General features: G+C 39.8%; 1 protein-coding gene across 3 annotated transcripts; it reads left to right on the plus strand.

Moving 5' to 3' along the window:
* Positions 1-345: 345 nt before the first annotated feature.
* On the plus strand, positions 346-19,795 carry LOC306699151 (paired box protein Pax-6-like; the record flags this gene model as incomplete). Of its 3 annotated transcripts, none has more annotated exons than XM_079163669.1 (10): positions 346-385; positions 6,455-6,621; positions 7,170-7,385; positions 8,819-8,981; positions 12,552-12,704; positions 15,711-15,793; positions 15,988-16,138; positions 17,076-17,185; positions 18,445-18,586; positions 19,710-19,795. In XM_079163669.1, exons 1-10 carry the CDS (start codon positions 373-375, stop codon positions 19,793-19,795), a joined length of 1,284 nt encoding a protein of 427 aa, XP_079019795.1. In that variant the 5' UTR covers positions 346-372. The 3 variants fall into 3 exon arrangements, with proteins under 3 accessions (XP_079019795.1, XP_079019796.1, XP_079019797.1); XM_079163670.1 differs by having other exon boundaries at positions 6,455-6,585; XM_079163671.1 differs by having other exon boundaries at positions 6,455-6,585; positions 18,448-18,586.
* Positions 19,796-22,987: the final 3,192 nt, after the last annotated feature.

A 22,987-nucleotide genomic window follows, 5' to 3' on the forward strand; every position in this document is an offset into this window, starting at 1 on the left:
TCGGTACAATAAGAGACAGAAATGTGATTCCAATCTTCAGTGTGTAGAAACGTTTTAGCCTCATGAGAGAGCTGGACTCCCAGAGCGGGACTTAAGTCTCTGCTCATAACTTTAACACATTAGCACACATTAGCATATGAACCAATCACAAGACGGCTTGGCATTCGGCCATTCTGTCCAGACAGTGTCTGAGGTTTAATTTTGTGTGTTTCAAGAATCAACCTGTGGAGATTAAAGAGGAAGCGTTCTCTTCCTTTACTCTGATTCAGTGTGGACTATAAGGAGAGAGGTGTGTGGTCAACAGTCTGATATCATTTCTCTCTCTGTGCAGATTTCAGGAATCAAACAACCTGGGAGACTGGTGTGGCTTCCATGATGCAAAACAGTGAGTTACACCAAAAAGGTTTTCTTTATGCTTTTGATGTTACTGTATCTATAACTATAGGTGCTGTGAATATTCATATGAAATTGTTTTAATAATACATTCATTCTATAGGCCTACATATTCAAACAACCAATACACATTAAATATTCCAGCTGAAAACTACTCCCAGGGGCCAAATAAAAGCAAACCTCCACAAATCCGACATAAAACAGACCCATATTTCAAATTTGGATCTGGTGAGACACGCAGAGCTTCCATCAATAACTCATGTGGATTTATCTTAAAGTTACTGCGAGGAACTTTTAACTGGTTATGAAACCGTCTCAAATGAATCCTGATGCCTCTATATGAGCTTCATCAGTAAACAAGACCATCAGAGAGAAGATTGGCTATTTCTATGTAGTTATTCTTAATGCTCGTCATCAGTGCCATCACACAAAATCAGATCAAATGAATCAGGTTCATCACCCAAAATTAGAAGGTTTCTAAAGTGAATTTGGTGTTCGGAAACACTACTGCCTTCATCCACAGGGACCGTCAAAATAATGACTCCATAAAAGTTCCTCGTAGTAACTTTAAATTCAGTTACTGATTGGAACTTTGAATATCATTGTGAATCATAAATAGTTAAGTCAAAAATATCTAGGCTGTATAAAACGTTTTGAGTTGAACTGACAATGAACTCCACCTGATCTCTTCTTTCTCACTGCGGGACAAGAGGTCCATGCTGTCTGCAGTGAAGGTGTGTGGATTACTTCTCTCTCTGTGTGTGTGCTTGTTTCTTTGTCCTGCATCTCTCCCACACTCCACTGCTTCTACTCTGCCTTCATAGATGATGCTGCTTGACAGTTTTGGCCCCGTTTTACAGCATTGGGTTAAATGTTCGACTATTATCACATCACCTCCACTTTAATCAATTCTAATTTGAAATAGTGAAAATGGAGCAGCAGGAGGTTGTTGAGGTGTAACTGAAGGTGAACACCAATATTCATTTGCTAAGATCATTAGTGAGTGAAGCACAGGTTACATTAGTAATTGATTGGAATGAAAGTGGGTTCAGTCAGTGCTGACATTCTGTTCAGCATCTCAGTCTCTCTGGATGTGCGTCAGTCTGTGCATGTGTGTGTGCAGCATGTGAGGGAGCTTCTAGCTGGCATGACTGCAGACTAGTTGGTGTAACAAGAGCAGCAGACAGTGTTTTCTAAGTATTGTGTATACTTGAATTATTCCCAGCCCAGTCGGCAAGAAAAAATGTTGATGTTGTACTTTTCTGCAAATCACGGATACGTTGAATGTCCTCATTTTTGCATTCGTTCAGAGCAAGTGACGTAGGATATCAATATGTGGTATAATGACGAGTATAACAAGGGAGCAGGTCCACTGAGAGTGGGTGGAAGAGTTGGGGGGGGGGTCCAACAAACACTCTTACACAGGAGACCGCTGTTTGTGTCCAAAACCAAAAGTAAACCTCGACTTCACACTGTTACATAAGTGTTACATTCAAAAGATGTCCCGCACATCTGTGTTCTCTGAGAAGTCCAGAATAAAGTCGTAGCACTTGTAAGTTGTAATTGAATAAGAATAACGTCATAATATTGCATTGAGTAAAGCTACACCTGTAGAGTATCGGTGATGACAGAGAGCAGGAGACCAGAGAGAAATGCTGGCGTTAATGCACGTTAAGTATTTTATTATCGTAACCATGACGACCAAGCTCTGTTTCCTTAACCAAGCCAAATCTTTTTTTGGGCCAAACCAAACCTTAACCAGTGTCACGTTGCTAAACAGCTTTATTTCTCGACCGTGAACAAACAAATACAGATCACATCCGATTGTTCTGGAGTGCCTCTGCAAACAATGACTTATGTTTAATGAAGAAGACAACAGTACGTGGTGAAAGTGAAAGTTAATTGAAGTCAGGTTCAGTGTGAATGAGCTGATTTAAAGTGAAAGCTGCTGAGCTGCTCCCAGGGGCCGCCTGCTCTCTGTGTGTGTGTGTGTGTGTGTGTGTGTGTGTGTGTATCACAGAGGGACCACTGCCAAATTGACTCCATATGTCTGTCTATTAATTGTGTCAGCAGAGGAAAAGCCCGGTTGTGTTCCTCTGGGAAACGACACCGTGATTAACATTTCTGCAGCGAAGCAGTCGACCCCTGAACGCAGCGAGTGAGCGATGTGAGGCAGCGTGAGGGAGAGTTAGAGGGTGAAATAATCTGCCGTCACAAAGTCAACAGCAGCTTCCAAGCGGGCCACGACTCTTCTCATAATTGAATTAGCCAGAAGAGAAGTTCAAAGCCATGACAGTGTGAGGTGTATTGGAAGGTTTGTTCCAGGTTATCCATCTGTTTTGTTTTTTTGCTCTTCTCCGAAGGACGCAGAGTATCTCCCTTTGCCTCAATCCCTCCGTCCTCTATGTGGATGGAAATGAATGAAAATGGACACATTCAGCTCAATTTGACTATATTTGCTAATGGCATCTGTTTTTATGAAGGAACATTCTCTCTCTGTTTACTTATTATACTGCATACGCCTGAAAGTGTGTCCTTTGTCTTCTGTGTCTTTCCTCATCATTTTGACAACACATGAAAACAGTTCAAACAGTTACATTTCACTAAATTGTCCCTCCAGGCTCCCTTACACTCAAGATGTCGCTGAAGATAACAAAAAAGTAGCTTTATTAATTTCACATCGTGCTTACTTTAGTGGATTGTAACATAACGAGAATAAAAATAATCTGCAGATGCACTGGTTCAAAATGAGACCAAACGTTTCTAATGCCTTTTGCTACTGAATCAGTCATACCAGCCGGTTAAGAGCAGTCATTAGTCAATGACATTATTAAACATCAATAAAATAGGTTTTTCAAAACGTGTGAATCACCGAAACCAGGAGAGGTCCTTGGGCATACATTCATAAATGTGCACAAAAAATATTTGGCTAATGGGTCCAGCAGTAGTGTAAGATTAACTGTGGACAGACAGACAGACAGACGTGTGGCGGGGATCAATAAAACACATTTCCGCATGCAGCAACTTGACAACACAGACAACATTGTTGTTTGTCAGCACAGGTGAGAATTTTCAAAATCGCTCGTTTGTCGCCGTTGTTTCTTCTGCCACCTCTGTGGTTTAGGGTTTGCTTCGGTTGTGGTTCAGGAACAATCGTGGTCATGCTGACCGTGGGAAACAAGCAGCTGTCTCCCATGTTCAAATCACTTGCATTGTTGACATAACCATCCACAGAAACCTCTGCCCAATCCGGTTTGCGGTGCTACAACATCACACAACTTCCACCTTTGCCCCACATGGTCTTTAGAGGTCGCCTGTCAGGAACATAAACACAGGTCATATTTAGGTATTTGAACAAGAAGTGATGCTGTCAATTTCCATGGGAGGACAGTCTCAAAGAGACACACTCCTCCTGCAGGAAGAAACTCATGTCTCACAGTAGGACAAGGGTCCTAAAACTAATGAACACGTCCAGACACACAACTAAACAAAGTCCATCACTTATTAATGATCTTGGAAAATTAGCGAGAAATGTTCCTTCTTGTTTTTAAACATTGCCCATCAGGTTTTAGTGTCCATCGGTACATTTCTGTTATGTTGTGAGCCAGTTTTCTGTTGTATGGTAAATGTGTTTCTTTACTTGTGTTCTATCTCTTTGCAGTTCTCTTTATTGTTGGTATGGTTTGGCTGTGGTCAGCAGCAGCAGTGTAGGTGCAAGTTTAAATGACTACACGATAATAATCGATGGCCTTGAATCTTTTTTAAATGCATATAAGATACAAAAGCCAGTGTCAGCGGGACAAACAATATGTTTTACTTTCCAAAAATGTCATATTTAGTCATTTATGTCCATCACCTTTTCTGGATTCTAGTGCATCCTTATCATTTTACTTCCTGTCTGAAGACATTCGTCTCTGGAAAAACTGTTTCTTTTCTCAATAAACGTATTTTTAGGACTCAGTGATGAACAGAAATGTCTTAATGAACATGAGAATTTTTGCAATGTGTTTTCAACCATATTTACATAATTCTTTATAAATACTTTATTGTTATTTATATATATGGTAGTAAACTGAGCGTTTATAGTGAAACCCCTTTATATCTTTTGATTTACAGCAGCCCCACTTCACTGCTCTCACTCTGTGTGTGTATGTCTGTGTGTGTGATTTATTAATATCCCGTTGAGAGGTTTATAAATCTGCAATATGCTTTCCCCCACAGAGCCATTAACAGACAATAGACAATTGATTCAGTGTAAATCCCTACTTAACCTGCACAGTGTCACAGCCCAGACTGTGGTCTGCTGCTGCTGAGAAACATGTCAGAGCTGCAACATGTTGATGAGCAGACACAGAAACCTGCAGACGGGCCAGTCTGCAGCTCCATCCTTGTTCATTTTCAGTGTTCGTCTCCCTCTGCGTTGAAGCTGGAATTTGACTGCAGTGGTTAACGAACAGAATTACAGAATTCAAGCTAAAGCAACGAAGGAAGGTGTGTGACTTTAGGGGTCTGCAATTTCCTGATAGTTCTTTAAAAATAATATTTAGGAGTTACAGTAAATAGTATTTACGAATCAGCCCATATCAATGAAGTAAAATGTGTTGCTCAAATTTGATTACATTGAAACATCATCTATCTGAAATGTGTAATATATATATATATGTGTACATATATATATGTGTACATATATGTATAACTTGAAAAACATAGAACTTGGTAATTTTGGTGGAAAAGGGGTATATGAGGTCACGTATGACATCAGCGTAGACATGGGTCAGTCCAATGGGGGTCAGGCCAATGGCATCAAAGCATCACTTAATGTTGTAATAACCATAGATGGATTACTGAACAGGCCCAGGGGCCCAAAGAGTCAGAATGTCCACAAATAGACACAAAGCAACCACAAAGAGACACAAAACAACTACAAAGAGACACAAAACAAATACAAAGACACAAAGCAACCACAAGGAGACGCAAAACAACTACAAAGAGACACAAAACAACTACAAAGAAACACAAAACAAATACAAAGAGATGCAAAACAACAACAAAAAGAGCAAAAAACACAGAAAAAAAGGAAAACGATAAAAGCACTAAACCATTACAGAGTTACAAAACAACTCCAAAGAGACAAAAAACAACTACAAAGAGACACAAAGAGACAACAAAAAGACACAAAACATCTCCAAAGAGACACAAAACAACTACAAAGAGACACAAAACAAATACAAAGAGACGCAAAACGACGACAAAAAGAGAGCAAAAAACAAGGACAAAAAAAGAAAAAGGACTAAACCATTACAGTTACAAAACAACTCCAAAGAGACACAAAGGGACAACAAAGAGACACAAAACATCTCCAAAGAGACACAAAAAAACTACAAAGAGACACAAAGCAACCACAAAGAGACGCAAAACAACTACAAAGAGACACAAAACAACTACAAAGAGACGCAAAACAAATACAAAGAGACGCAAAACAACGACAAAAAGAGAGCAAAAAACACGGACAAAAAAAGAAAAATGACAAAAGGACTAAACCATTACAGAGTTACAAAACAACTCCAAAGAGACACAAAACAACTACAAAGAGACACAAAGGGACAACAAAGGGACACAAAATGACCACATAGATTCACGAGGACTACAAAGAGACATAAAACATAGGAGAGGTGGTGGGGATGCCCAAGGGCCCATTATATCATTAACCGCCCATGGTATTAACTAATAAAATGGAATGTTTTAACATGCTTTTCACGTCTCTAGAAACCAGATTTGAACATTTAAAAAAATGTAGCATGTACAGTATAGAAGACAAGATCTCCATAAGAACTCATAAGAAACTACGTTTGTGGCTTGAGATACTTTTCTCTCTTCATCTCCTCTAGCCAGTGTTCCTTGCTGTACGCCTCCCTCTTACCTCATATGTGCCTGATCAGTGTGGCCTTTCAGTTCATTTTCATCACCACTCACTTTCTCTGTTTTAAATTGAATCATTATTTGAATCACTATAGAGCAGTAAACCAATTGCTGAAAACCTTTTTTTTTACTGTGTGTGTAGGTCACAGTGGAGTAAACCAGCTGGGAGGTGTGTTTGTGAATGGGAGACCTTTACCTGATTCTACCAGGCAGAAGATAGTGGAGCTGGCACACAGTGGAGCTCGACCTTGTGACATATCCAGAATACTGCAGGTAATCTCGTCATGCTTAGAGTTGGTCCTCTCAGAGGTGGCACTAACAGTACTAGATACTTCGCAGTAGAAATATTACAATGAGTTAGAGGTTTGGTGTTCAGCATCCAGGTGCACATTGTATGTCAATGTCCTCCCAAGAAAAATGGCGCAGGAGTGCATTCATTTCCTGAAATGTCGACTCATGACCACAGTTATAACACACAAGGAACAAGGTGGGAGGTGGCATGCCTCGTAGCAAGGGACCTACAGAGGTCTGGTCAGCCCACTTCTTTCTCACTCCACACCCCCACATTTTTTTTTCAAACTCAAACAAGCCTCAACCAATGTTGACTTGAGTGACATCACTTGAGGCAATTTAGCAGATTTTGCACTGCTCCCTAGGCTTCATACAACTTTTTCACACATGCAGTAGGACTCTCCAAAACCTGTATACATATATTGAGGTGTTGATTTAGTTCTTCTTTAACCATTGCTGTGATCGTTCCTTAGATCATCTACCAAAGAGAAACTTCTTGGATGCCAATATTTTTATTTGCCCCAGTTATGAATAACATGTTTGATGTGTGCTGTTTTTGTGTCCAGGTGTCGAACGGCTGTGTGAGTAAGATCTTGGGCCGGTATTACGAGACAGGTTCGATCCGTCCTCGGGCCATAGGAGGGAGTAAACCCAGGGTGGCCACTACAGAGGTGGTGGGGAAGATTGCTCAGTACAAGAGGGAGTGTCCGTCCATTTTCGCCTGGGAGATCAGAGACCGACTGCTGGCAGAGGGAGTCTGCACCAACGACAATATTCCCAGTGTAAGACCCTTCTGTTCTTCAGCCAAGTCATGGCAGTCAGAGGTTTGAGCAAAGAATGCTAGACTATAGCAAAACATTGTACATAATAGCTGATGTATTTGTTATTGTACACTATTACAGCAAGCTTGCAGGTTAAATTGGTGTAAATAGTTTGTTGGAGTGGGCAGATTCGGTCTTAAAAACCCAAATACCCAGTGTAACAGAAGTTAGAGCATCTTTAACTTCTGTACTGTGAGTATTCCTCAATGAAACGGAATATTTGAGCAGTGTACAGTTACAAAAAGGATTTGAATCAAATCTTTTGCATTTGATTGGACCGCTAAGAAGTGGGCGGGCTTGATTGATGGATGGAGGTCATGATATTATTGTTTGAAATTGGTTGGTAGTAGTTTACGTAAGCAAACGTCATATTTGGTTTGACAGGAACAAAACTTAACTGGATTTTAAATATAGAAATATGAAGAAATAGATTTTTTACATATATTGTTAAATATAACCGGGAATGTGATCTCAAAAGGGTTGAAATAACATTTTTCATTTCATCTTGCATATCAAAAGTGAATGCCAAATTGCTTTTCACTAAAATCAAAATCAAGCAATTGAGGAAAAAAAACAATACTTTTTACAATTTTCAACTTTTTCCATGTAAAACAAATGATACCTTTGTTATATCTCTGCACACTGGTTGAAAGTTATGTACGTGGAACAGTTACCCTAACCTATAGTAACTCAATTCATGAATGGAAATGGACTTAAAAAAGTGAAAAGAAGCAAAATAGACCTGTAAACTTTTTACATACTGATGGCTGGTACAAAATTACAAATTGTAATTTAAATATTTATAATGTCACTAAGTAATGTGAAGAGATAAACAGAGTTTCCAGTTTACTGAAATGGTCCTTGGACAAGAACTCCTGACTGAACTGCGCCGTTGTAGCAACCTGTCAATCACTAAAGCATCCCCTGCTTTATGGTCTGTTTGACTCTAAATGGACCATCATTTACTAAATGAACATCACGCTGTATTGAAGAAGACTTGAAACTAGAGATTGAGACCATAAACTCATGTTTACAATGTTTACTGAGGTAATAAATCAAGAGAGAAGTAGAGTCATTTCTCATAGACTTCTATAAAAGCAGAGGAGTCGCCCCCTGATGATTGGTAAAGAGAATGCAAGTTCAAGGCATGTCCACATTTGCTTCACTTTGCAGAACATGAAGTTGCCGCCTGGTTGAAAGTCTAATGTAAAATGAATTATGACATGTAAAAATGAAAATGTGGAGACACCAACATGACTGATGCTCTGTAGTGTTTCTTTAAATGGACATGATGAGGCTGGCTGATAGTTGACTTTAGGTCATTTTTGTTTCTGCCTTACATATCCACCAAAATTGTTGCTCTTAAATATTCACGTTTTTACGCTCATCACCAGGTTTCATCAATAAATCGAGTGCTCAGGAACCTGGCCAGTGATAAGCAGCAAATGGGCACAGTGGGAGCTGAAGGGATGTTTGACAAACTCAAGATGCTCAATGGACAAACCACCTGGGGAGGACGCTCGGGGTGGTACGCTGGGACTACACTCACTACCACTGGTAAGACACTAACTCCCACTACTACTACAACTACAGTGCTGATGGAGACAGGGTGAAACAGGAGTGAGGGCTGGGTGTGAGCGTGGCTGATTACAGATGAGCCGAAAACAACAAGAGACCAGAGATAATAGGAACTAACCATTGTGGCTGAAACAAAGCTCTGTCAACGGATGAGAGAAGAGATGGGGCCGTTTTCATACAGCTTTCATAGCTACGCCGACAAAAGTTAACGTGCTGTAATTCATAAATATCCCGCAAATGTGTTAGCCACAAAATCATGATCAAGGTAGTTTAAAAACCACATCAAAGGGAGGGGAGGTGGACGAGTCAACAGTCTGTGTGAAATGAGAAGTCAACGTTGATTTATTTGTCACATAACTTCCGTACTTAAGTAATTATTTTAACCCAAACCAGGATCCTTTCCTAAACCTAACGAAGTATTTAATGTGCTTTTTTAAACCCTAACTAAGTTGTTTCCTGCGTGTAACGAGCTGAAACTGACACATGTTGCTGGACATTTGTAGGAAAACGTACGAAACATTAAGAGTAGCTTTTTTGTAAGATAGCATACTGACAGTTACATGAAGAAACATTGAGAGCTTGGGTTGAAATACTGGAGAGGTGAGGATCTGATTGAAGGCAGGTAAACAGTGATCCTGGTAGACAGTAGGACAGGAACCACACAAACAGGAGAGGGAAACAGAGAAACACAAGGGATCCATTTGGGGACAAGGAAGTGGCACTTTACACGAAGAAGGTTGAGAACCATTATCTCCAGGCCGAGCACACATCGCTGTGACGGACTACATTTTAGTACAAAACAAAGAATGCAAGTGTTCAGAGCTGTCTGCCTGTCCAGTACACACACTTTCACTATATAGAGGTCATGAAAGTAATTTTTTAGTGTGAAATTTCATTCTGTACCATTAGCCTTTAGCCTAAAAGTTGCATGTATTAGTATCTCTATTACCAGTGGCGGGTCGTGCATTTTATACCGGGGCCTTCACTGCTGTCCTGATTATGATGCCACAGCTACGGTTATTATTTGTGTAAAAATGAAGCTCAACACCTACAAATACACTAGCTGCAGAGTGCAGATACATGAATACGCCGAGAGAGTGTCTCCTCTCTACTCTGACTGCAGCTGGGACTGCTGCGCGAGGCTGCTGTGAGACTGACCGCCTGTGAGTGCTTTGTGGCGGCGGAGGGGCTCACGGCAGCACGTGCTGCTCGTTCACGGCAGCACCCGCTGCTGCCCGCTACTCGGTCTCGACAGTAACTGTAGAACGTACGAGCTTTCACGTCAGAGTCAAAATACCACAAAAGTCTCCAATAACACCAGAACAAGTCACTAGATTTGTCGCTAGTAGCTTTTGACAAAAGAAAGTCACCATGAGGGTTTGGAAAGTCGCCAGATTTGTTGGCAAGTTGGCAACACTGGCACCGGCTAAATATGTCCCCAGAGCAACATTGGACGTAAGAATAGTTCCTATCACATATTAAACCAAACAAAAATCCATCTTCATAAAAACAAGTTGTACAAATAATAATATATAAACAAGCATATTAAAGCTACTGCAGATGTAAAAACAAAAGCAGTTAACTTACCAGAGCTACTGTTCACTATTTAAAGACAAAGTCCTCCTTCTTTCTTTGTTAATAAAGAGTTTAATCTCATGGTTGTTCAGTACATCCGTGTGTTTTAGTTCCAGTAAGAAGTCCTTCTGGATTCATGGACGCCAGTGAAGAGAGTGGAGCCTCCCCAGTTGTATTTCTTGAACACGTTTTAATGCATTTGAGGCTGAAATGTCGACATGCTCCACAGAGGCAGCAGATATTGGGATTGTCACTGCCCATCGTGTCACGCTAGCCCACTGACCAATCACGCACTTGTAGGCCAGCTAGCAGGCTGGGGCCTCTCTTCTACCTAGAGACACAGAGGTGAACTCTGATTGGATAAATGCTCTACTTAAAACAAGCTGCACTGAAGCAGAGCAACTGAGGAACACAGTAGCTGTGCAATGAGAAAATAAGATAATGGGAAAAATAATTGGAATACATGTAGTGTATTTAAGAAAAATTATTAAATTATAAAATAGCTATAACTTTGTGATTGTGTCTAGGCCAGCAGAGAAGGCTTTGCAGGCCCTGACGGCCCACCACTGTCTATTACTGACTTACTTTGACTGCAGCCTTCTTTAGTTAGATTTGCCCCATTGTACCATGCCTTCAATTATTTTCAAAATTCACATTATACGGGACAGAGGTCACATTGTATAGAGTTGACATAAGCAGTTTCCTTCAGAGTGTGTGGCTGAGGGCCCCATTTGCTGTATGGAGGAGGCTCATATGCTGCTGCTGCTCCTCCTCCAGCACCCTGGGATTACAACAGTCAAACAAAGTCATGCTATACTACCACGGCTGCTGCCTCCCCATCAGTCTACAGCATGTTTGTGCCTGTGTGTGTGTGTGTGACTGTGTGTGTGTGTGTGTGTCTGTGTGAGTAGGGGAGGGAGAATGGGGCGTCTGCTCTCATTTGTGTCTCTTTCTGCCTGACTGACTGTGACACTGAGCAATGGCTTCATTCTGTTTTGCAGTCTCCGTCTGCTGGGGATAATGAATAATTAGGCTAGCACCACAAATAACATGAGTTCCACAGGGAGCTGGAGTCGAGCTCCCGTCTGCTCGGGGATCTCACGCTGGAGATCTCCACTCTGAAGTGCCCGGTACCTTCACTCGTTTTTGCATTGGTTCATTTCATGGATCTGAGTACAACATTTTATTGTCTACGCTGATCAAGGCCTGGGTTTGAGTGAAGTACAGCAGCCTTTGTTTGAGTGGATATTGCTAATATACCGGCTAAAGCAATGTTTACTAAAACTTTCTTTTCTGTTTATTTTTCCTCTCATCAGTAAAACAAGCCTTTCATATTAGAATCGCTGTCATAAGTAGGCTACAATTATCAGAACAATATGCAAATTGAGGCAAAGTGTCTCAAAGGTGTAGTGCAGATATAACTTAAATAAAAGTGTATGGAAGATATGCAACCCTAATAAAATCTCCTGTGATACACCTGTGGGTGTACATTGTTGGAATGTCATTACCTACTTAAAGCTGTTCAGAGTTAGGGTTTGGTTTCCTTTTATTATGTTTGTATTAAGGTGATCATTTAGTTGGTAAAAAAAAAATACATCTCCTCACGTACGCACAGTTTTGAAGTACTATTTCCTGAAGCATTTCCATGTTTATTACATTTTTAGCTGCTACACTTTGAAGTGAATTATTGCTATTTTCACTCCACTACATTTATCTGATGGCTGGAGTTACTTGTTACTTTATCATTTAAGATTTCACATATAGAACAGAAAATATGATGCATTATTGAAAATTAAACTCATAATATCTATATATTTTTTGAAAATGTATATATTATAAAATTTTGCTTTCATCTTGTACATTTTGATTGCATTCTTTTACTTGTAATGGAACGTTTTTACATTGTACGACGTGAAAACCTGTTTGAGCCCAAACCCAACTTTCCTTCCTTCCTTCCTTCCTTCCTTGGTGCAGAGTGTCCACAGGCAGAGGGAGGGGAGAACACCATATCAGTTAGTTCCAATGGTGAAGACTCAGAGGAGACTCAGATGAGGCTTCAGCTGAAGAGGAAACTGCAGAGAAACAGAACGTCATTTACACAGGAGCAGATAGAAGCACTGGAGAAAGGTAACTGGTCGTTGTTCATCAGTACATAATACACCCACATACGTATATTTATACATATGGGTGAGTTATTTCCTGTGTGTTGTGTTTTTTTTCTGTATGTGAGTGAAATGTGGAAAATATCTACTTTGACTCAACCGAGCCAGGTCAGATTCACAATGTGTTTCCACAATGACATGGTCTGCAAACTCTCTAACCGTGTAAATAAATATTTCAATTATACACATTGGGAATATTGAATTAACTCTTTAATACCTAGCCCTATTTTTAGGCCTCTGCTCGAAAATTGCATTCCCATACCAAAAAGACTAATTCTCTAACTACAAGGTCTATTTGAATAATGTTGATGTTATAATAATGGTAACACTTGTGAGATTTGTTCAGATGTGTAAATATCAGTGTTTATATACTGGTTAAGAGTAAATGAAGATGGCACACAGCTCAAATTGAAAAGTTTCAGGTTCGCCTGAAAGAAAGGCACTTTTATTGTTATTCTGTTCATGAAATGGGGCCTGGCTAGCCTAAAAATGCTCCCAAATCATAGCACAACATGTCAGTAGTCTCTAAAAAAATGTGGCTTTGATAAAGTGAAGAAGGACAAAGTTAGAGAGGTTTTAGTACAGAGAGGTTAGGCGAGCCTATGATTGGTCAAATCCAGACTATGACACCTCTTTAGAAGTGTCAGAGTCTCAGGAATGCTGTAGGAGTAGCCTGGTGTTGATTGACAGTCTTTAGCCAGTAAAAATCGAAAAAGTGCCGCGCCCCCGAGCGTAAAATTCCATTCGCCAAAAGTCTAAGCCCTGACCCCCGGGTCCCACAAGTTAGGTTGACCCCCCCTTCTTCAGGAAACAGATGAGAAACACACAGGACATACGTAGCAACAGTGTTTAGCCGACAAACGGGGAATTATTCCGTTCTTTTCGTGATTCAGCGTAAAGGTGAGGTGCTGCTAAGATTTTTTTTCGGTGAAGCGGTTTGTTGTTCTGGCGTTTGTTTGCTCACAGCTCTGTACTGGTTTCACGGAGAGAAATTCTGAAGATATCTCTGGATTCTGTGTCGAATTCTCATTCCATGCAATGTATTGGTGGTCCGTGTAGCCGTTAGCTTTTTTTGGAATATTGAAGCGGAGCGCCGACTCGTGGCGACAAATACGTGATATTGTGGTACATCTTCTCGTTGATTATATTAGTTTGTGTATAATTGTGTTTGCAGTGTGTAAAATGGCTTCGAAGTTAATGTTACCCAGAATTTCTTCGTTAAGTCGGTATATAACGTGTGTAGCATTCATTATATTCGTTTCTGAAAAGTGCATTCTACGACACTCTCTTCGCTGGAACCTCAAATGGTCCTCGCTCCATAGCCAAATGTTTCATTTATTTTATTTAAAACCTGATTTTGATACTGGAATTGTACATCCTTAACAAGTCTTCATTCAGAATAGTGGAAAGAAAACATCCAAAATAGAATTTATTTTAAATGGCAAATGGACTTACTTGTATAGCACTTTTCTAGTCTTCCGATGACTACACTACATGTCATCATTCACCCATTGATGGATAGGCTACCATCAGGACTAACTAACATTCATACACCGTAGCCACAGCTACGGGAGTGAATATGAGGTGTGTCTTGACCAAGGACACATTGACATAGCGGAGCCTTGTCGAACCGTCGATCCTCTGATTGAAGGACGACCCTGTTCTACCAGAGACACAGTCGCTGTTTTGATTATTTGCGTTGGTAGATTTTTCCTCAATTCACTAAATGTTACCATTAAATAATGCCTCATTTGTATTTTTAAACATAACATTTCAGAAAACTTGTAATACAAAAATAATTGTCTTAATGTAACTTATCAACTGGGGAAGTTTCCTGGGGATATATTAATCAATTTGTTGATCCTATTTACCTGTCATTTATAAAACATATCTTTAAAGGCCGTTTTCTCTAAATGAGTTTTTTCTCAGACTCTGATCATTTCAGTAGCTCTTACATACACCAAACTATCTATCTATCTATATTCTGAAGGCTTTTACAAAGGGGTTTGTTCATATATCATTCATAGCATATTACATTTTATTACTAAAAACATGGAGAAAATAGATTTGACAGTATTTTCTGATTTATGGAGTAATACAAAGAGAAATCTGAAATTCCCTCGTAAAAAACTTTTACTCTAGTGTGTCAAAAAAATGAAAGAAGAATTTTGAACACGTTTTTATCCAATGTTTAGATTTATGTTGTGGAAATGTAAGTAACTTCCTCAACTGAGGAAGTTAAAACTTGTATCCTCGTCACCTAGTGTCTCCCCTAGGGAGAAAATTAAAAATATCTCTGTAACAAACGCCATGTTCTTCCACACTAATATCAAGAAAGACCAACGACAGCTCAGCAAGATTTGAATTCATCCAATCAGAAATGGTCCATGTTGACGTCACAAAGAAGAGGGGAAGTGTCATGTCTTGTACACTGTCACCTAGCAAATCTCGTAGTATGATACTGTGTTCTACTGTCGTGAAATGTATGTTCGTGAAGATTGCATGTCCTGGAGAACATGCCTATTGTTCTGGACATGTCAAAAGTCTCCTAAATCATGCAGTTGTAAACATTGATCTGGAATTTGGTACACAGCAAGTACTCCTCTAAGACACACACATATACATATATATATATATATATATATATATACATACACATACATACATACATACACACATTTTCCTAGTTATATTATGTAAAATTATTCCCCAATCTGTAGCCGGAGTAAAGTTTACTATTAATTAAGTAACTCTTTAGGTGTCTGTTTTGACTGATATTAATCATAATATGAGTTGTGCAGTTGTGCAGACAGAAAAAACACATCCCCTCACAGCACTTCATTACAGCCAATTTTGGAACGCATTGCTTCACTATTATTTCGTTACTGTAGATTGATTTTCCTATTATACAACAATTAGAAATGGCAAAACTAAAGTTATCATGTAATGAAACAATGTGTTTTTGTTCCAGAGTTTGAAAGGACTCACTATCCAGATGTGTTTGCTCGAGAACGCCTTGCCAACAAAATAGACCTTCCAGAGGCAAGAATACAGGTAAGCTCTATTATATATCATTATTCTAGGTGTGTATGTATGAATGTTCTGTTTTGTAATACAACATGTTTTTTTCATTAAATAACATTAATGAAACATATGGACATGTCAGTATTGTTTTAAGAGACTTAAGAGAAATTAACCCATCCTTTAATATAACAATGTATGTCTTTTTCTTTTCTATTCATGTGCAGGTTTGGTTTTCCAACAGACGAGCGAAGTGGAGAAGAGAAGAAAAGCTGAGAAATCAACGTCGTCAAGTGTCCAACTCCTCCAACCATATTCCCATCAGCAGCAGCTTCAACCCCAGTGTTTACCAGCCAATACCACAACCTACTACACCAGGTACTGACGAGGACATGTACTACAAGTACATATACAATTTGACACTTATTATTATGAGCATAATAACTAATGGATACTGTTCAAGTTGTTGTTCTAGTTCATTTTGCATGCCTCCGCTGTGGTCGGAGGTATTATGCTTTAGGGTTGTCTGTCTGTACGTGTTCTTGTCCGTTCTGTGAACTGCCTTAAGCAAAGTTTCAAATTTGGAACAAACTTCCACCTGGACTCGAGGATGAACTGATTCGATTTTGGTGGTCAAAGGTCACTGTGACCTCACAAAAAACACATCACCTTTTGGCCATAACTTAAGAATTGATTGGCTAATTATGACTATTTCAAATACAAAGCATGGTTAGCTGCTTCTTTATTGCTACAGTTTGTATTGTATTTACACGTCGTTAATAGTTTACTGTCATCTAGCTCACTGTCCTCCCCGTAATTATAGGCTGTAAAAAACAAAAACTCCTTAAAATTCAGCAATACAACTGCAGCTCCAGTATTGTACTTCATGAATTCCAATAAGATTTCTGACAATTGAGTTAGGCATTTAAGTTCATAGGACTTACATAGCTGCTTTTGATCCTGATCATGGCCAGAGTCTTGGGGTTGCATTTCTTTCATTCAGCAAATGCTTTTGTCCAAAGTAATTTTTTCCCAATGTGCAATTTTGGGAGTTTGGTGTCTTGATCAACTACACCTGGACACATGGGCAGGAGGAACCCGGGATTAAACCACTAACCCTACAATGAATGGGTTCTGCTACTTGACCTCAGGTGGTAGAGTTTTGAGATTTACCCGTGACTTACAAAACAATTACAAGGACCAACCATCTCCCCTGCGTCCACCAATGTCATGGAAGTATTGTACTATCTTGTATGTTAAGTTATATTGCCTTGGATACTGTATTCTCACGATTTCCCCATTCTTATCTCTCTAGTGTCATTCTCATCAGGATCCATGTTGGGTAGGTCAGATCCAGTTCTGTCCAATAGCTACAGCCTACCAGCTATGCCCAGCTTCAGTATGGCTGCCAGCCTGCCTATGCAAGTAAGATTATTTTACAAGACAGCACAATATACAATTAAACGAGCACACCTCAACACCTCAAATAAGAGATAGCATCTTCGTGTGTGTCAGGTTCTGGTTCCATGTGAACAGTTGATGTGTTGCCTACAGTAGCTTAGAACATCTTTGTAGAATTGTTTGCCCACCAGTGAACATAGCTCACTATGAACTTCCAACCCAAAGTCAGGCAGCCCAGACACAGAGCTCACCGTTATTCCTAGTATATCACTTTTTGATGTTGCACATGGTATCTCTTAGAAATGAAGGTGCTAACTATAGGGTTTAGGGTACAAGTATAGTCTTTTTTGGCTTGTCCGCCATAGGAGAACCCCTCCTAGAACCCAACACAAAGGGTTATACCTGGAATTAACACCCTATACGAGATTCTACAGAGCATACTTCTATGGTGTAATTGTTCCACCCAGAACCCTTTTCAGCCTCAAAAGGGAGCTAACAAGAACCCATGATGGGGGTCTACCAAGTCCCCTTTTATATTTCAAGGGTTTCATCTAAAATTCATGCAGGCGGTCTATCGAGAACCCTTTTATACATCTAATTATACGGGACTTATCTAGAACCAACCCAGGTTCATCATTAGGCTCCTAAATGGCCAGGGCTGATCATCATTACACACCAATGCTCTTTTTCCAGATGAAAGGATGAAAGGAGTTCTTAATTTAACTCTTAGTCTTACAAATAACCCTTGAAAATGTTCTTTTGAAGAGTTACCTTAAGATTGTAGTGATAGAGGATAAAATTATTGTGGCCAACTTTCCAGAGTTGTAAATCCCTTCATACAGTGTTATACGTCCCTGTGCAGTGTGTTGGTGTCTGACGAGCTTTAAAAGTCATTCACGTACAACTAGACTCACTGGATCATATTTCATCTTCTGACCTGTACATGTAGCTACTGGGCCATAGCAAAGCCATATTTTGCATGGTTTTAACACAGCTATTTTAATGTAATGTAATGTAATCTCCTGTACGTGGGTATTCTGGAAGAATCCGAGACCATCTGAAAAATGGAATGCAGTCTTTCTTGAATAAAAACAAAAATGCCTCTCGACCCTGATTTGACTAATTGACCATAACGTTTGCTGTGGTAAAAAAGGCAATTAATAGAGTGATTCATTATTAGTGTTAACAGTGTTAATCTTGCATGACACCAACCCAATGGTGAATGGCTCATTAAGATGGTAAATTCTGCTGTTTTAATGGGTAATATTAATTTATGTTTCCAGGCATCCAGCCAGCCCTCTTATTCCTGCATGCTGCCCACCAGCCCCACTATAAATGGAAGAAGTTATGAGACATATACTCCTCCACACATGCAGCCACACATCAACAGCCAGTCAATGACGTCCTCTGCAACGTCGTCAACAGGTAGGAAAATACAGACTGACAACTGTTGCAGGATGCATGTTGATCACGAGTTAAATGAGACAGGGCAGAAATGAATACTGATGATGATCAATGATATATCTATTAAAACATTTTGGGTTTGAATACTTACCAGACTGGAAGAATTATATTTCTTTGAATCATGTTTGGAATTAGAAAATCTTAAAACATTCAACTTCAAGCTGATTAAAGGTTTGGAGAAACATTGAGAAAATTAGTAAAGGCTAAAACTGTTAAACTCTAAACAGTTGTTAATTCCTAACATTCACTTATTTTAGAGTGATTCAGTTTTTTAAAGGAATACTTCACCCCCAAAATGACAATTTGTATATCAATTACACACCCTGTGTTACCTTGAATTCTAGGATAACACGGGCTTTAGGGAAGATGATGATTTTAGGGAAGATGCATGTGAGCATATGTCTGGATAAATGAGAGTTGGATTACATTATAGGAGTTATAAACGATCTCTTGATATAGTTTTGCTGTTGTAAAACATGGCACACAAGACTTCTCCAGTTTGGAATCTCCGTTCGTTGTGGAGGCATGTGGAAAAAAACACATCAAGAATTCTAGGTAACATTTGGAGAGTAACGGATATACATACAAATGGTCATGTAGGGGAAGTACAGCAAACCTTCATTAACTGGTTCATCAAATAATATCTTTTATACACATTTACTAAAGATTCATGCGTCATGTTTAGTATTTTTGGAATCTCCACTAGTATTTACAATAACGTTATGTGGGTTTGGACATTGCTTAGCTGTACCACATACATTTTTGTACAAAGTTAGATCAAAAATTAAGTGTAGAACAAAAAATCTCAGATCATTTGTTATCAATTGTTGGTTTGATTCCAACCCATTTTGCATCCTCAAGTACCTATAAAAGCCTTCTCTTTGCTATTTCCATACGTCTGCACAGTTAGTTTAGTTTAGACGCCTTGTGTGGACTCTGTTCAATATGGAAAGACTTCCATCTGCACTTAATGGTGCAACTGTGCAACTTCTACAACTTGCTTTGCGTTGAGTCAAAACACACTTTCAACTTTGTTGTGTCATGGCTGTCAACTCTAATGACCTCTTTGTTCTGCTATCACCAGGTCTGATTTCCCCTGGTGTCTCAGTTCCGGTCCAAGTTCCAGGAAACGAAGCGGACATGTCACAGTACTGGCCACGCCTGCAGTGATGTCATTTCCCACGGTAATTTGTCTCGCCTGTGGTGATCCCAAGGAGTGACTGCTGCAACAACAAAGCCTGACCTACCCTTACTCTACAGCTGGAATGTGAAGAAGGACCTGAAGCAGACTACACCACAGCGAATGAATATGAAGGAATTACTCTCATTAATGTTTGCGAGAAAATGTTCAAACCAAATTCTGGAGACAAGCAGGACAGAAGTACTCTTCCAAATGAAGGATTTTAAAATCACTATCAACCAGTACAAGTTCATTCACTGTACAACTGGTTCAAAGTTTTTGGGGGAGATCTGTCGCCACGTCATCCTCAGCTGACATTCAGAGTGTGTTTGGTGATGACACTTTGGCACAAACACAGAATGAAAAGCTCTAGCCTGAGCTGTACTCAGGAAGCTCAGGAAGGTGGCCCATCCTTTGTTAACACTAAACTCCAGACAGAAATAAACTGCTGTGTGTCCATTTGGACATTCTGTGGGAAGACATATTACCTCTACTTTCTGTTCCTAATTTATATCATGTTGGTGTATTTGTAGCAACAACAAAAAAAACGACGTTGACTGAAACATAAAGGGAGGAACTTAATAAAACTTGAAATGATGTGTGAATTTGTTTTATCAGCAGATTCCAAAAGCTCCAGCCTGGAATGTGTATAGAATTTCAGAATGTGGATCCTGGTGACGTGCTTGGTATTGTAAAAAAAACCTGATCTGAATGTGATTTGCTAACTGGCATGGATTCAGATTTTGAACTTAAAAACAATGATGGGGAGGGGGGGGGTCTCAGTTTGTTTTACTTCCAAAGCTCCTATATCCATACATTCTACAGTAGAGCAACTATTGAAAGACTGGAAGCAGAACAAACACTCTGCTAGCTTATAAAAAGGGAACATTAGATTGTGTCTGGGATGTAAATCTGTTTCTAATTTTAAAGTGTAAAGTATTTGTCTTCTCTAGTGATCTGGGAGGGTTTCCATAATAAAGTTATTTCAATTATATTGCTTTTTACAGTCTATGGTATTGTTATGGATTTATTCATGTTGTGTTTTTTCATTATCATGGTCAAAGGACATTCCAACTATAAAGCAAGGAATGTCTGTGTGTTCTTCACTTATATCGAGAACCACTCATCTGATCTACTTCACACTTGGTGGGTCTTTAGCTGGGGTCCCTATGAAGTGCTTGGTTGAATTTGGTTCAGTGTGGACACACGGCACGGCCTGTTCAATATTAATAAACTTTGAATAAACAAGTGAACACCTGCTCTAAGTGGCAGCAGGGGTGGAGCTTTATGGTTCTGTGTAGTTGAGCATGTCTTTACAGGTGCCGACTTATTGACTGCAGTTCACTTTTGCTATATAATTCCCTGCAGCACGTCCGGGGCCAGGAGCCAAGCAATCAGCCCGCTGAACGGCCCAAGCCCCATGCCCTCTACAATATTGTAAGCAGCAATACTGGGAACTAAGCAATAGGATATACAGTTTTACTGGGTATACAGAAAACTGTACATGTATGATGCTGACAACAGCTGCACCAAACAAACACATTGGTTGGACTGTGTATCATCACGGCTATCCCAAGGATACCCCCCCATGCTTATATACTGTGACTCCCTAAGATACACAAGAAGGGATCCTTGTTCCGGCCTATCAGCAGCAGCATCAACTCTAATGTACAACAACAACATTGCCAAAAGCAACTAAAGGCAATTTTAGCTCCCTTGTATGGCACTATGGAACAACATAACCACTTAAAGCAGCTCCCAACTTGTCAAAAATACACACTTGGTAAGTGCCCCTGGGCGTCTGATATGACACACTGTGTTCCGCAACCAAGTAAAAGCATCCTTAGGTACTTAGCTAACGCCAGTTATGTACCTATTTTAACCCAAACCACAATCTTTTATAAAGCCTGACTAAGTAGTTTTGTTACTCAGATGCTAATCAAGTACTTTTTTTGCCCAAGTAAACATGAAAAGTAAGTAAACCTAAGTTGGACGTTTATTTAGAAAATACACTATGCATATAACAAACTGACATGCCGTCACTGACACGTCCAAAACGGACACTCAAGAGGTACGTAGAGCGTCAGAGTTTGAAATGCAGGGCCACCGACCAAGTGTCGATATTTGACGAGGTGGGAGTGAGAATGTGTTGACCATAGGACATTTTGTCAACAGGATAACGCCCAAGCTTAATTTCCCTTCTGGGAGTAGCACTTAACAATTGGTTCCAAAATGTTACAAGCCTTCACAACAAATAAAAGTCATTGAACAGCAACATAAGACATTCTTGCCATTTGTTGTCTAAATTTTTCAAATTGGCAGCACTGTGCCAGCAACAGTAGTTATGATCTGATGAAAAGTTGTCCTGTTCAATGGGTCTTCCAAATGCAGCCTTCTATTACATTAACCGGTGAATTATTAGTGGTCTTAAGTGTCCCAAATCAGTTGTTTAATGGTGCACTCAGGCAGCCAGCATCAACATCAGCTGCCTCACATGACCACGTTCAGTCTTCAGTGACCCGAACTAATGTAACAATAATAACTTTATTCATGTACCAATCAATAATAGTGGAAGTCAGGAGAAATTAGAAGCGAGGCAGCACGGGCAAGAGAAATGTGGCCCATGACCAGGTCATCATAATCTATGAAAACGCAGAAATTTCATACAGGAGATGAGCATATGAAGCAGATCTAATGGTGTGCATTACACCAACATTGGACATATTCATACAAGGCAGCTGTCAGTTGTCAGTGTTATCTTGCGCTCTTCTGGGAGTTATGAAATCAAATCTACGCCTAACCAAATGCAACTGGCCTAGAGTTCCAGTCACCCAGCTGGCTGTGATGAGCTCGGTCCAAGGCTTTGTTCGACAGGATGATCATTGCCCTAGCTAGCTCAATTCATTTGGACACAAGAACAATTCCTCTGAATACCTCAACGACTGCGATGGAACATGTATACTGCAGGTCCACATCACTTTGGAGGAAGGATTATACAATAAGCAATGAATGAAAAGTACATCCTTTGTCCCACCAAATACTGTTGTACTACACATTTATATGCCAGTAAAAAGGGAGAAAGGTGTTGGTAAAAAACTTTTTTGTTTTAATCTGATGGTTTTATTATGCCCTCAGGACCCCTTCTCCCAGCATCCATGGAACCATGCTAATGCTTCCACAGT

This window comes from Pholis gunnellus (assembly GCF_910591455.1).
Source record: "Pholis gunnellus genome assembly, chromosome: 7".
Classification (NCBI taxonomy): domain Eukaryota; kingdom Metazoa; phylum Chordata; class Actinopteri; order Perciformes; family Pholidae; genus Pholis; species Pholis gunnellus.